Below are 15,753 nucleotides of genomic sequence, written 5' to 3' on the forward strand. Positions count from 1 at the left end.
CTGTTGATTGAGCGGGTGGCCTAGAGATCGAGTAGAGAATTTGTCATAAGTGTATCTCAAGAGGTAACTAGGGGTTTCTAACAAAATAGTAACCTAATTGTAAACTTCTTTCTCATAGTAGATTTGATCTGCCTAGATTATTAGGTCCAGTTTTCCCTTTGGGGTTTTCCACATAAAAATCATGTGTTTTGTATGGTCACTTGATTTATTTATGTTTTCTCTTTAATTTAAACTAATTCATATTATTGCATTTTAAATATAATCATTAGTTTTTAAAAATCACTTATTGTTTATTAAAATCGGGAAAGCTCTACTACCCCTCCATTCTTGATCTATTTCGGGCTTTGCATACTAATGCAATCACCTGTGAAAGAAAACAAATAAATCTAAAGAAGGAAAACAGAGAGCTAGATTAAACTAAGAATAGCTTAAATACCCACAACTCTATCCCAAAGAAAAGGAAGAGGTAAAAGTTGTTGTAGCAGACAATAGATATATACGCAAAAGACTACTAATACAACTTGGAACAACCCTTTTATAAGACACAAGGGATGCCCTAGCAAGGAATTAATCTTAGCTCTTCATAAAAATATAATATAATAGCGAGAATTCTATCCAGCAAAATAAAGACGCTAAAATGATAAAACAGTCCTTAACTGGTCACATGACTCACTTAAAAAGGCACATAACTTATAAAATAAAAAACCAAAATAACAATAATATCCTAAACATGAAATAAAGGCAGACTTCAGACATATATAAATGACTCTAGACCAATAAACAATCATATAATCTGATCACATCATCAGCTGCCCTTATTAATGGAAACTCAGCCTAGTCTTTTTAGGATCTTAAACTGTTTGAAGAAAGTTCTCTTCCTTGCGCTGCATCAGTCCCTCCCTCCAGGTGAGAGAAAACTCGCCCTCGACTTAGAAGCAAATTTCCACCACCAATCAAAAATCTGAGCATGGTGTTGCATCCCCTCTTTCTTCTTTTATGAACTCGAATCAAATACAATAATCTTCTTATGCTAACAAAGATTAAATGGATTTTGCTAGATTTGCTTTGAAATTGGGCAGATTCACAAAATTCGGTGGAACACGTATCCTGAACTAGAAGTTTAATCAATTTCAATTTTTCTTCCACCAACCACCTAGCAGTTGTAGTGAGTTCCAAGAATTCACTCCAAATCATATCCCTAAAGTGAAATCCATTTTTAGTGTTAGAAACTTCAAACCCCAACCAATTATCAGACTTGTATTCTTGCAAAACTTCCGTTGGTGAAAGGTTAAACACTTCATTGTTCTCCATTGCTCTTGTTAGCGCCACATTCTCATAACTTCCTTCATTTTGAGATTCTTCTTTTGTAGCTTCCTTACTGTTCAAAATCATGAGAGAGAGAGAGAGAGAGAGAGAGTGCAGACATCTTTCTTGTATATATTACTCAACCCTAACAAGCCTATGTAGGCTTATATAAAAGATACAAGACTTACATAATAACACAAGGGCCCTACCAACTATATGTAATTACATAATGACCCAACATATATATATATATAAACATTCTAACACTCCCCCTCAAGCTAGAGAATATATATCAAATAATCCCAGCTTGGAACAGATATTTCTTAACCAGTTATGACCCAATGCTTTGGTAAAAATATTAGCTAATTGATCTTCAGACTTCACGAATGGAGTAGAGATGCTCCCATGTAATATTTTTTCTCGAATGAAGTGACAATCAACTTCAATATGTTTGGTCCCTCATGAAACACAGGATTTGATGCAATGTGAACTGTTGCTTGATTATCACAGAACAGTGGGGTAGGAGCTTCAACTGTCAACCCAAGTTCTTTTAGAAAATGTTGTATCCATGTCAACTCACTAGTGGTATGGGTGCCCAGTACTCAGCTTCAGCACTAGATCGAGCTACCACCGTTTGCTTTTTACTTCGCCATGTAACAAGATTTCCTCCTACAAATGCGCAGTAGCTTGTAGTAGATCTCCTATCTGAAGGAGAACTAGCTCAGTCGGCATCTGTAAAACCTTCCACCCTGAGATGACCATTTGATTTATATAGTAACCCAAAACCTGGAACTTGCTTGAGATATCGGATAATCCGAAGAACAACAAGCCAATGTGGCATTCTAGGGGCTCCCATGAACTGACTTACAACACTAACTGCATATGAAATATCAGGTCGAGTGATAGTGAGATAAATTAATTTCCTAACAAGGCGACGAAATCTGCCCGGGTCATTAAATAGATCACCCTCATCAGACACAAGTTTTGTATTTGAATCCATAGGAGCATCAACCGGACAACCACTCAACATACCTGTTTCTTCTAATAAGTCTAACACATATTTTCGTTGAAATAAACTTATACACTTCTTGGATCTAGTAACTTCAATATCCAAGAAATACTTAAGTTTACCCAAGTGTTTAGTGTAAAATCGATGTTGCAGAAACAACTTCAACTTAGCAATGCCTTCAGAATCATCACCTGTGATCACAATATCATCTACATACACCACAAGAAATAAGAAGCCAGCTTTAGTGCACTGGTGAAATACTAAATGGTCGGTCTGACATCTGTTAAGACCAAATTTTATGGCCTCCTTAGAGAATTTTCCAAACCAAGCCCGTGGAGACTGTTTCAATCCATACAGGGCCTTTTTAAGGCGACAAACAGTGTGAAGATACTCCCCGTGAGCAACAACCCAGGTAGTTGCTCCATATAAACCTCTTCTGCTAAGTCACCATGCAAAAAGGCATTTTTAACATCTAACTGAAACAGAGGCCAATGTCTATTAGCAGCAAGAGAAATCAAAACATGAATAGAAGAAATCTTAGCAACGGGGGCAAACGTCTCATCATAGTCAATACCATAAGTCTGGGTATAACCTTTGGCAACAAGACATGCTTTTAAATGCTCAACGGACCCATCTGGAAGATACTTTATAGTATATACCCAACGACAACCAACAGGTTTGGCACCTGGAGGTAATGGAACAAGATTCCACGTGCCATTCTGATTCAAAGCATCCATTTTATCTTGCATTGCTTTCCTCCAGCCCGAATCAGATGAAGCAGCCTGCACAGTCTTAGGAACAAATGTAGTAGACAACTGAGATGAAAAACATGAGAAGGTTGGCGATAAGGAATTATAAGAGACATAATGAGCAATGGGACGATTAGTGACACACGATCGAGTACCTTTACGAAGTGCAATAGGCAAGGAATCAGACACAAGGGATGGTGTTGGATCCAAAGACTCTGAAGACGACGGAGGAGGCATGACAGCAGACAGCTTTGATCTTCGAGTGTACACCTGTAACGGGGCAGGCGAAGGAGATCTAGGTTGAAGAGAAAGTGAGGGAAGAGGAACCGCAGGAAGAGGCGACTCAGGAGTGATATCAAGAAGTGAATCAGTATCTGAAAAATATGGGATGGACTCACAAAAAGTTACATCCGCGCTAATAAAGTACCGTTGAGAAACAGGACTATAGTAGCGATAACCTTTATGAGAACGAGAGTATCCAAGAAATACACACTTTGTGGCACATGGGTCTAGTTTATCAAAACCAGGACACAAATTATGGACATAACATACACATCCAAAAACTCTAGGAGTAAGAGGAAACAAGGGAGAATCAGAAAATAAAATAGAATGTGGAGATTTGCCATCTAATACAGAGGACGACATACGGTTAATAAGATGACAGGTAGTAAGAACAGCATCACCCCAAAAACGTTTAGGCATACGCATATGAGACAAAAGAGCACGGGTTACTTCTAAGAGGTGTCGATTCTTACGTTCTGCAGCTCCATTTTGTTGAGGAGTATAAACACATGAATTTTGATGAATAATTCCTTTATCACTAAGATATGTATCAAAGGGGGCTGAAGAATATTCCTTAGCATTATCAGAACGTAGAATACGAATTGGGCATCCAAACTGAGTTTCGATTTCTTTTCGAAATTTTTGAAAAATTAAAAATAACTCGTAACGATCTTTCATTAGAAACAACCAAGTCAAGTGAGAATAATCATCCACAAATGTCACAAAATAATGAAATTTATTGATTGAAGAATGCTTTATTGGACCCCATACATCTTAATGAACCAAATGAAAAGGACTAGAGACACGATTATTAACCCTAGACTTGAAAGACACGTGATGGTGCTTACTAAGTTGACAAACTTCACATGACAAGAATTTCAAATGACTAAGACTAGGAACTTGACGCTGCAAAACTTGAAGTGACGGGTGACCAAGACGACAGTGCCACTAGAATGGAGACAGAGAAGACTCAAGAGCCACAGGATAAGGTTCCAAATCAAAGTAATATAAGCCACCAGCTTCATGCCCCGTACCAATCTTCTTCGCCTTGAGATCTTGAAACACACAAGAAGTAGGATAAAATGTAACAGAGCACTGGAGAGATTTAGTAAGCTTACTGATAGACATTAAATTAAAGGGAAACTGAGGAACATATAAAACAGACAAGAGAGACAAGGAATCACTAAGTTGAGTTGTCCCCACACCTGAAACCTTAGTGGATGAACCATTAGCAAGAGTAACACTTTGAGAAGGAGGTACATAATTAAAGTCAGATAGAAGAGAAGAACATCTAGTCATATGATTGGATGCTCCAGTGTCTATGATCCAAGGACTGCGAGTGGAAGACAATAGACATGTGTGTGCAGTACCTGACTGGGCAAAGGTAGCCGTGGAAGATGAATTAGATGCTTGCTTATAAGACAAAAACTGAGTATACTCATCACGTGGAACAATGACCGTATCTGATTCAGCTACGTGGTGAGATCCAGAAGCAACATCATTCGGAGAGGAGGAAACTTGATTTGCATAACTAAATGGTTTGCCATGAAGGTCCAACAAAAATTCACAGTATGATTAGAAAGGCCACAATGAGTACATTTTCGTGATTCCCTACCACGGCCACATCCTCCCCGTGAATCACAACCACCACATGTGGAGCGTCCCCCACGACCTCCACGGTAAGCATTATGTTCACCATTTGAAACTGCCAATGCTGAACGCTCACCACTCTGCCCATTATTCAAATTTGAGGTGTCACTTGCAAGTGTAGCGCGCTGAAGTCGAGAAAACACATCAGCAAGAGATGGAAGTGTGGGACTGCCCATAATCTGTGCACAAATAGACTCATATGCTGACGACAAATCAGTAAGAAAACGAACAACATTAAAGTCCTCACGTTGTTGTTGCTACTTCGAACATCAGCAGTAATGGGCTAATACATATTCAGCTCCTCACAGACTCCGATAACTTTGGAATAATACTCTTCTATATTGTGAGTACCTTGTTCAAGAATGAAGTACTGCTTACAGAGCTCATAAACACGGGTGATATTACCTGTCCCAGAATACAATTGCTTCAATATGTCCCATATCTCCTTGCAGTATCTAAATAAAGTAAAGTTGAACTGATTTGGGGTTCAATACTAGTTAACATCACAAAAATGATCTGAGCATCTTCCTTTTCCCATGCATCAAAAGAAGCATCAGTTTCCTTGAGTTTATCTTTAGTCAGATGAGTACCAAGACCTTTACCTTTTAGAAAAATTGCAATAGATTCAGCCCACAGTATGTAATTCTTCCCATTGAGTTTAACGGAAGTCATGGGAGAATTAAAACTGGATGTGGGAGAAAGCAAATCTGAATTGGACATCATGTTGAACCCAACAAAATAGAAAAAAAAAATGCAAAATCTGTATTCTGGCCGAACCTGGAAAACGGGCCGAATCTAGTCAAACGGGCTGGATCTGAAAAACGAACCGGATCAGGGCAAACGGGTCGGATCTCTGCTATCCAGGTTTTAGTAAACCATGGTTGGAATAGCTATCCCAGGTTTAGAAAACCAGGGTTGGAATAGCATAATCGTGTAGCTAGGGTCTTCTTCTTCACACCTTCACAAGCCCCGGTGAACAATACAGTGGAGGCGACGGCGACCTAGTCACAAGCAACGGTCGAATCAATAAGCAGCGACCTCTGCAACTTCGGGCCAAAAAACGCGAATCGATGAACCTCACGTTTGCAAATCAAGACGGTAGATGTCTGTGAGCTCGCTGACAACCAAAGAGAAGCTACCGGCGACGACGAACGAGGCAGAGACACCAACACCAAAATCATGATTCCGATCTTATACAAGAACACAATTACAGACTCTGACACCTATGAATTCGTGTAGCTTTGATACCATGTTCAAAATCATGAGAGAGAGAGAGTGCAGACATCTTTCTTGTATATATTACTTAACCCTAATAAGCCTATGTAGGCTTATATAAAAGATACAAGACTTACATAATAACACAAGGGCCCTACAACTATATGTAATTACATAATGACCCAACATATATATATATATATATATATATATATATATAAACATTCTAACACTTACCAAAGATTGCTAATTGATCCCAATCAATAGATTCAATGTGTGGTTCTTCATAAAAAATTGGAAGCTTGCTCCAGTCAACAAATGGTTCTATGGTAGTCGATGTTATGAACAACCATGACTCATCATTTGTTGAATCATTCTCGGAATCATGATAGAAACTTTCCAGTCGTTGGAGGAAGTGTTCTCGTTGGACTCGTCATCCTTATCATGAATAGGTTCCTCTTCTTGTGGTTGTTCTTCTTCTCCACCAAGATATCCTACAAATTCTGGAATTTTCACCTTAAAGCCACCATCCCAATGCCTTTCTTCAAATGGAACAGGTGCTGGTCTGGGTGCTGTGTTTCTGCGAAAAGGATTAACAAATTCCTCTTCCAAATTGTCCTCCTCCTCAAATTCCTCTTCCAAATTATCTCTTCTATCACAGCAAGCACTTCTTGTTGATCAACAGCTGCGTCCCGATGAGGCCAAACGGCTGGTTTGCGAAGTGGATTTCTTCTCCTTGGTGGCATGTTGCAAAACCTAAGAGAGATCACAAAACCACTGGACCAAAACTTGCTTTGATACCAACTAATGCAATCAGCTCTGAAAGAAAACAAATAAATCTAAAGAAGGGAAAACAAAGAGCTAGATTAAGCTAACGAATAGCTTAAACACTAACAACTTGGAATAACCCTTTTATAAGACACAAGGGATGCCCTAGCAAGGAATTAATCATAGCCCTCCATATAAATATAATCTAACAGCTAGAATTCTATCAAGCAGAATAAAGGTGCTAGAATGGCAAAACAGTCCTTAAGTGGTCACATGACTCACTTAAAAAGGAACATGACTTATAAAATAAAACCAAAATGACAAAAATATCCTAAACATGAAATAAAGACAGACTTAAGACTTATATAAATGATTCTAGACCAATAAACAACCACATAATCTGATCACATCATATGCTGCCCCTATTAATGGAAACTCAGCCTAGTCTTTTTAGGATCTTAAATTGTTTGAAGAAAGTGCTCTTCTATTTGCGCTGCATCATGTACTCAAATGTATCAGAGCCTAGGAAGCACGGACACGCCAAAATGGGCAAAGAATCCGTGTTCGACACGTGTCCGACACCGACATGCGCTGGACATGCCCCGACACGTGTCGAACACACCAAAAAACATGTCTGGAATTTTTATTTTATTTTTTATTTTTTTTTTTAATTTTTGGACACGGCTCAGACACGACATGAACACTCCGCAGACACGCATCCGACACGCTAGGGATGTGTGTCCGACAAGCGTGTCTTATTTTCGGGGGTCTAAAAGATAATTTTTGAAAGAAAATTGGGTTAAAGTATAAATATGTGAAGTTATTTAACGACTTTTACTCACTTATGTGGTCTATACATAATAATTTTAAACTTGTAAGGTTAATATGCAATTTTAGACAAAACAAATAGATATTTAAGGGCCAGTCATTACACTATCATAGTAAATGAGTTAAGATTTGTGTATTTTTTTCATTACGAGGTTGATGAAAAATTGTACTCCCTCTGTCCCTAAAAAAATGTCATACTTTCCTTTTTGGTCTGTCCCAAAATAATTGTCCACTTTCTTTTTTCAAATAATATATTTTACATCTTTCCATATATGTCCTTGGAGTTTAAAATTTCAAACTTAAATATTCAAAACTTAGAAGGGCAAATTAGTAACTTTTCAGAGAGACAAGGCATGTCCCACATGTCCCCTTTAAAATTCCTACTCCCCAAAAGCGACATCTAAATTGGGACAGAGGGAGTAACACTCACTAATTTTTAAAGTAATACATCATATATATATACACACACACACACTATTCGCAGTGTCCCTGCCATGTCCGTGTCCTAATTTTTTTGGATTTGTCGTGTCACCGAGTTCATGTCGTGTTGTATCCGTGTCCCGTATTCGTGTCCGTGCTTCTTAGATCAGAGCCTATGCTACCTGTCTTATATTGCTCAAAGAGCAAGGTGCACTTTAATTTTATAGTGCTTCTTATGGTATACCTCTCTCTCTCTCCCTCTTCCTTGTCTTTTTTCTCATTTCCAAATTCCTAGCTATGTTGTATTGGTTGTAGACAATTCCTTGCACATCTAAGATATTTGACAAGTCGTGTACTCTTAGTCAAAGAGTTTCTTAAGCTTCCTAGTTCACTTCCTATATGCTTCTTCTAATTACATTCACGTGCTTCTTCACCTAACCAATGCTTCCAAGTATAGCTTGAAAGTTAAACTATTCACAGTTCCTGCAATAAGAGAGTTAGTGGATTTGAAGTTAAACTACTGGGGTGCTTAAGTCTTCTATCCTTAGAAATTTTATTTTTTTGGCTTTGGGAGAGAAATTATAAATCTATAATAGGAGGGTTAGTGGATTTTGTGGATATGTTGAGTGGTTAGGGCCTATTTGGTCCTTGTGTAATTTTTTGGAATGTGCTCCTCTTTTGAGTGCCTTTTATATAATACTTCACTTATCAAAAAAAAAAAAAAAAGCTCAATTTCCATACTCAATAACCCAAAACAAAATATTTCTCACCTTGTCAAGAGAAATGTCGGCCCAAGTTTAACTCCCTTTGATGCAACAAACTTGAACCGATTGAAGATTAGCCACCTAGATAAAACAGGAACCCCTTGTTCTATTTGTAGACTAAACTGGATACAAGACAAATCCAAAGTTAGATAAATATAACAAAACCTATAAATAAGATTGTCTATCAAATAGGCATTAAGGAAGTATCATTCAAGTTAGGTTACTAAACTCGAGTGAAGCTATGATCATTTGCCTTTGCAAATTGAGATTCCTGCTTCAATACTACCATACTGTCATGATTACCGCCACTGCATAACAAGTATTTGCACACAACATTCAGTTAGTCTGCCAGCTTGTTGGAAAATAGGATCATTAAAAGACTCAAGTACCTGCAGGTCACTGGAAACCCATCAAGATCTCTGCTTACCAAGCGTCCATCATCGTTAATTGGACGAACATGCTGCATGGCACACAATAATTAATTGCTCCCCTATATCATATTGAGATATATAAACAAAGTTTGGACCTAAGAAAATGTATTCCGATGCTCACTAGTTCCTATTGACTGTAATAAGACACATCCCACCTCAAACTTTATACTGGTTGTGCTGCTCCAGTGAGAACTTGCAGGCTCATTCAGATCTACCCCTGCTGAAATGCGACACAGATTAACACCACCACTCCCCGAACGGGAGAAGTTGTCGACAGGCAAACCATGGATCCCAATCTCAGGAGAAATGGAATGCTGGGAAACAAAATTACTCAAATTAGATGCTACAAAATGACAGAAATCTGTTCTTCAACAAAAGTTATTTGCTTTAAACTATTAACTTCATTTCCAGAAGTTTGGTTAAACAAATATTCCTATCAAGCGGGTTTGAACAGAATTCACACAATGTAGGCCTTTATTGTTTCGCCCAAATTGAGTGCTGGCCCATGAATCATTCAGAGTAAAATCCCATCAATGCATAATTTTCTCCTTAAAATAAAAAATTGTAGATTTCGATCCTCAATTGGGTTTTCAAAATTTACATCAGAAAGTTCTTCTCATCAATCCCAGTTCAAGCAAAATTAAGACAATGTGAATTGTCATTCTACATGCAAAATGTAGCCCTATTGTATTGATACTAGAATCGAGCCCATTTCTAGCAGAAATTTGTAAGATTCCGGACTAACTTGATATAATTTGCAATAAATAATAAAGAGTAAAGAAGATACCGACCTGAATGACAAAAGATTGTTGAGAGAGCCATTTGGGCCTCGGCTTCCTGTAAGCTATCAATATACTGGAATCATAAAGTCCCTTATCCCACAATATATCTAGCTTTTCGCTCTTGCCAAATAAATTCGGATGCTTGATGCAAAGACTGCAATAAATATTTTAAACCAATGACTACACAAAAACCCAAATATAATAATTATTCATGAAAATCAAGGAAACAATGACACAATCTTACCTTCCAATAACTAATGAAAGTGGATTACCGGAATTCCTGCTTCACAGAGATAGCTAGGGTTTTAGAGGTATAAGAGATTATTAAGAATGTGGAGCAAGAGTTGCTACAAGTAAAGGAGAAACCTGAAAGGATTGAACATCAAAGCAGCACATAGCTTGTGGGTGAAATCAACATTGAAGTCTATCTTGGCTGTGCAAAGCAATCATCAACAATCATAATCAATGGCAAAAAGAATGAATTAATAATAAAAAGACTGGTACTAAAACTAAAACTACATAAATGTGTGACTATATTCGTGTGTTTTAATTGTTTGTGCAAGATTAATAATAAGAACCGACCTTTGCCGGCATGGATGCTCTGCTGAGCTCCCATTCTGATAGCCGGTTTTCATTGGGGGTGTACAAGCGAGTCGAAACTCGAAAAAGAATGTAACCGAACGTTATATAGAGAGAGGAAAAAAGAAGAGTTATAGTGGAAGAGGAAGAATTATAATAGAGATTTGCGTGGTAGCCTCTTTGGATAATTTGCAAGTTATCCTTTTCTTCCTTCATCCGTCATTCTCTGGTTGCACGTGAGGAACTATGAAACCAGTTAGAACCACCAATAAATTGAATCGGACTAAACCGGACGGGAAGGTTTGGTTTGGTTTGATTTTTTTACAATTAGATTCGATTAAGATTTTAAAGATATAGAACTGCCTACAATCAAGTTCAGACGTTCTACAAGCTGTTTTGTAAATTACTCTTTTGTCCCATTTTATTTGTCGGAATCGTGATAATTAAAGTGGGACAAAGTTAGTATATATATATATACTTATATATTTTATATTATATAAATAATAGAATAATAAAATTTGTGACCCAATCATATATCATAATATATAATAAAATTATATATATCATAATAGAAATTATATTATAGATGATATATATTTTTAATTATAATTATATATTTATATATTTTGTATTATATAAATAATAGAATAATAAAAATTGTCTTTTAATGACCCAATCATATATCATAATATATAATAAAAATATATATATCATAATATAAATTATATTATAGATGATATATATTTTTAATTATTATTATATAATTAAAAATATATATCATCTATAATATAATTTCTATTATGATATATATATATATATATATATATATTATTATATATTAGATTGAATTATAACAAACCAAACCAAACCAAACCGTGAAATCTAATCGAATCGAATCGAATCGTTCTTTCATGATTTGGTTTGGTTTGATTCTATTGGTTTCGCAGTTCAGTTTTATTCTAATTTTTATGGAATCGTTAGGAACAATTTGATTATAAAATATTTTCAAACCGGTCCAATCACATTTACGTATACTCCTATGAAAAAACCATATGTATTCCGTATGTATCTTTAATAAGTAATTAATTATAGGCTTAAGTGCAAAAAAACACCCTCCTTAGATACAAAAGGTACCAAAAACCTCTACTAATTTTTTTGGTGCAAAAAGACCCCAGCTGATTTTTTTTGTGCAAATTGACCCCTAATGAGTCATTTTGACCAAATTATTTTTTTATAAAAACCCAAAACGCTTGTAATCAATAATTTTATTTTATTTTAGGTCAAGTGCACAAAACACCCCTATAGTATGCTTAAAGTGCATATCACACCTTCACATGCAAAAAAACACCCCTAAAGTTTCAATTTTGTGCAAATAGATCGATTTGACACATTAAATTATACTTTGACTAAATTGCTCTTAGTAAACTATTTTATAAAATATATAAAAATATATCATTTTATGAAATGACCAACATGGGTACACTTCAACATTTCTGTGTGGCTGCGTTTTTTTGCACATCTCACGAAGGATTAATGATGATGAACAAGAGAACAAAACCCATGAATGCAACGACGAAAATAGAGACCAGAAAGAGACTTTAGAAATCAAGAGAATGGTGTCGGCCAGATGTCTCGGGCTTAGATCCGGCGGGTGGTGGTGTCTGTCAATGCGTGAGAGTATATTGGTGAATCATCGGAGAGACGAGTCACGTGGTGGTGACTTAGCCAGGTGAAGCCTAGTTTGTCAATGAAAAAGCCATTGGATTACAGTGGGACCAGCGATTTGGAGGTTGTTGAGCACAAATGGAACATGTATTATTTCTACAGAGTCGTTGACAGTGACTTAACTGGGTCACCGCTTCTAGAATCATCACATAATTGGTGGAAGATGGAGGACGCCGATAGTGGAGACAATGGCACAGTGAGCACCTTAAATCGCATTTGAGCGCGCTTATGTGCGTCGACGGTGACCCGTCGGCGGAGATGTGGTAGAGCCGTAGTGGGTATTGATAGAGAACACGATGGCGAGTTAACCTAGTTAGCCACTTGTAAAACCTAATCCAGTGGCAGAGATGACCCGTTTACTCACCAGAGTGAATTCTTATTCTCTCTCTACCGTCACCTCCCTGGCCCATAACTCACCGAAGAACTCAGGCTACCCAGCCATCATCCTTTTCATCACTCCATCGGCGAGCATTATGTGAACAAATCGCTCGCTGAACTTAGGCCAGAGATTGACACAGTGGGAGTTGCAAAGGTCGTTGTCACCGGAGGTTTCAACGCCAGTGTGTCACAGTCGCCGTTGTCGTTGCCTCTGCCGCGATTGAAGTAATAGTTGGCCTAAATAACAGTTGTCGTTAGGTGTTGTTGAACATAGGCCTGAGATTGACGCAGTTTTGTGTTGTTGAAAAAGGAGAAGAAATGTGTTTGGTTACACGAGTAATGATGTCTTAAACTAGTTTGGCTTGACCCCTTGGACATTTTTGGAAAACCAAAAAGGCAAAATTGGTATTATAACGTTAATTTATGTCAAATTTCTGATTGAGGGGTATTTTTGCACAATATGAAAAGAATAGGGGTGTTTTTTGCACGCATTTTTAAATAGGGGTGGAAGTGCTACCTAAAGTATACATTAGGGGTGTTTTCTGTACTTAACCCTTTTATCTTTTTTCTTTATCCCCTCCCCCCCCTCTTCGAATCCTCTATGCAAAACCTATAAGGATGTTGCAGAGGGTCAAATTGGCTTTGTTTCTCTCTTTAAAATTACTCTCGTTTTTTCAATTTTTTCTCATTTGGGTAATATTACCCAGATCTACAAATCAAGCATTTCTAGTGTTACATAAAAGCAAATTGATGCAAAATTGAAGCTTTTAATTGAGAAATATCGTGGATTTGGCTTCAGGGTATAGAGCCAAAAATGAAATCAGACCGAATTGTGAGTTGTACGCAGCAAAATATTTAGAAAGTTTTGTATTTTTAGAAACAGATCTGTGTATTTCTAGTTTTACTTATTTTAGCAATTAAATAATTAATCTTATGCAAGATACAATAAAGTAAACTAAAGAGTTAGAGATAACACCAAGATTTTTAGCTAGGAAACCCCAATTGGTAAAATAGACTAATTATTTGCGTGGGAAAAACATCATGGATTGTGTAGTCCACAGTAAACCGATCCACTATGTTTAAAACAAAGTACACTGAACTTTGACTCAGGCTCACATCCTATCGTTCTACCAAACAAAAATTTGCTAACAATCCTCTGGCTTTGCGACGTCCAATCCAACAGCACTTGTGATACCCCTCGATTCTAGAGTCACGGGTGATCAAGTCTAAGCACAGATCCGAGGGATATCAAACAATTAATATGTAAATGAACACAGAATACAAAAAGAATTAAGAAATAAATAATAGATAAACGCTGAAAGAATTCTAAATTAAAAATCCTCAAAGTAATATAATTAAAATCCAATAATCTAAAACCTCCATTAATTAAATAACTCGGGAATCCATCTAGTGGACCCCTAATAAAATCCCAAATTGAAAAGGAAACAATTGAAACAAAATCCAAAGCTAAACATGGAAAGCAATCCTACGTAGTCGGAGGAATGAGTGACTATATTTGCTCAGCACAATTAAGCTCTAAGCCTGGAACTGACGAACACCTGAAAAATAAGAGAGTAGATCAGGCTCACATGGAAGTTCTATCCTACTACAATCCATACAGAAACCCGATACGCAAATACATCCTATATAGCTCAATAATAACTAAAGTAGTCCATATATGTATAAATACACACTATAGGATGCTCACTAGTCCAATAGGTCTGTCTCAGCCTGAGTAGAGATACCATGCAAATCGCACATAACGTGGTCATGTGTACCTAGACCTACCAGGGAACAATAACTATTTCCAGTTATCCATCCTATTATAAATAAAACCTATGTCCAGCTAACCCACGATGTCATAAAACATAAAACCCTAATTTCACATTATAAATAATAACACTTATTAAATCCAATTAACTCATTTAAATAAATTAATAAACCCTTTAAACAATTAAAACTAATTTAATCCAATTAAAGAAATTAAAGAAAATAAAAATACAATTAAATTAACAATTAAACAAACAATTCAATTAAAACAAAAAATCAATCAATTAATTAAAATAAACAGGTAACTAAACACATAAATAAATAAAAATGCAATAAAATAAAACTTAAATTGCTGAGACTATCCTTTTAAAATTTAGGGGTATTACATTCTTCCCCCCTAACAAAAGAAATTCCGTCCTTGGAATTCACTCTTACCTTCTTCCAATATTTCAGGAAACTGCGAGCGAATGACATCCTCTTGTTCCCAACTAGACTCAGAGTCATTGTGGTGACTCCACTGAACACGCACTAAAGGAATAACCTTATTACGAAGAATTTGATCCCGACAGTCGACAATACGACACGGTGGCTCCAAATATGTTGCATCCGGCTGCAACTCAATCTCCCCAACATCGATATGTTGATACCGATCCTCATCTCGCAGAAATTTCCGCAACATGGAAATGTGAAACACATTGTGCACACGATCCAAATTATCCGGAAGTGCCAACTGATAAGCTACAGCGCCAACTCGATTTCTAATCATGAATGGACCGACAAATCGTGGTGACAACTTCCCTTACTTCCCAAAGTGCATTACTCATTTCATAGGAGACACTTTGAGTAGAACCTGATCCCCAACCTGAAACTCCAATGCACGAGTACGACGATCTGAATAACTCTTCTGCCTACTTTGGGCAATGCGCATGCGATCTCTAATAAGAGCAATCTTCTCAGAAGTATCCTTAATGAACTTAGGACCCAAGAATCTACTCTCGCTAACCTTGATCCAACAAACAGGCGATCGACACGGTCGACCGTATAATGCCTCAAATGGTGCTATACCAATAGTCTTCTGGAAACTATTGTTATATGCAA

The 15,753-nt window shown here is 36.9% G+C and overlaps 1 protein-coding gene across 4 annotated transcripts in view; it reads right to left on the reverse strand.

Moving 5' to 3' along the window:
• LOC132268308 (outer envelope protein 39, chloroplastic) overlaps positions 1 to 11,111 on the reverse strand; it is a 29,530-nt gene extending 18,419 nt beyond the window's left edge. For 2 of the 4 annotated variants that reach the window (XR_009469276.1, XM_059769146.1), the window contains exons 1-8: positions 10,786 to 11,110; positions 10,570 to 10,636; positions 10,448 to 10,486; positions 10,213 to 10,357; positions 9,577 to 9,735; positions 9,380 to 9,450; positions 9,220 to 9,298; positions 8,997 to 9,112 (exon numbers count right to left, since the gene is read on the reverse strand). Coding sequence is in view for 3 of the 4 variants with exons in the window: in XM_059769146.1 (XP_059625129.1) it covers positions 8,997 to 9,112; positions 9,220 to 9,298; positions 9,380 to 9,450; positions 9,577 to 9,735; positions 10,213 to 10,357; positions 10,448 to 10,486; positions 10,570 to 10,636; positions 10,786 to 10,819 (710 nt within the window). In the remaining variant the exon portion in view is untranslated. Of the gene's footprint in view, positions 1 to 8,996; positions 9,113 to 9,219; positions 9,299 to 9,379; positions 9,451 to 9,576; positions 9,736 to 10,212; positions 10,358 to 10,447; positions 10,487 to 10,569; positions 10,637 to 10,785 lie in introns of all 4 variants that reach the window. The other 2 variants (XM_059769148.1, XM_059769147.1) reach the window with 2 other exon arrangements.
• Positions 11,112 to 15,753: the final 4,642 nt, after the last annotated feature.

The sequence above is a fragment of the Cornus florida genome, unplaced genomic scaffold, assembly GCF_030987335.1.
Source record: "Cornus florida cultivar Cherokee Brave unplaced genomic scaffold, ASM3098733v1 CherokeeBrave_3.0.0_Hap2_Chr08, whole genome shotgun sequence".
NCBI lineage: Eukaryota > Viridiplantae > Streptophyta > Magnoliopsida > Cornales > Cornaceae > Cornus > Cornus florida.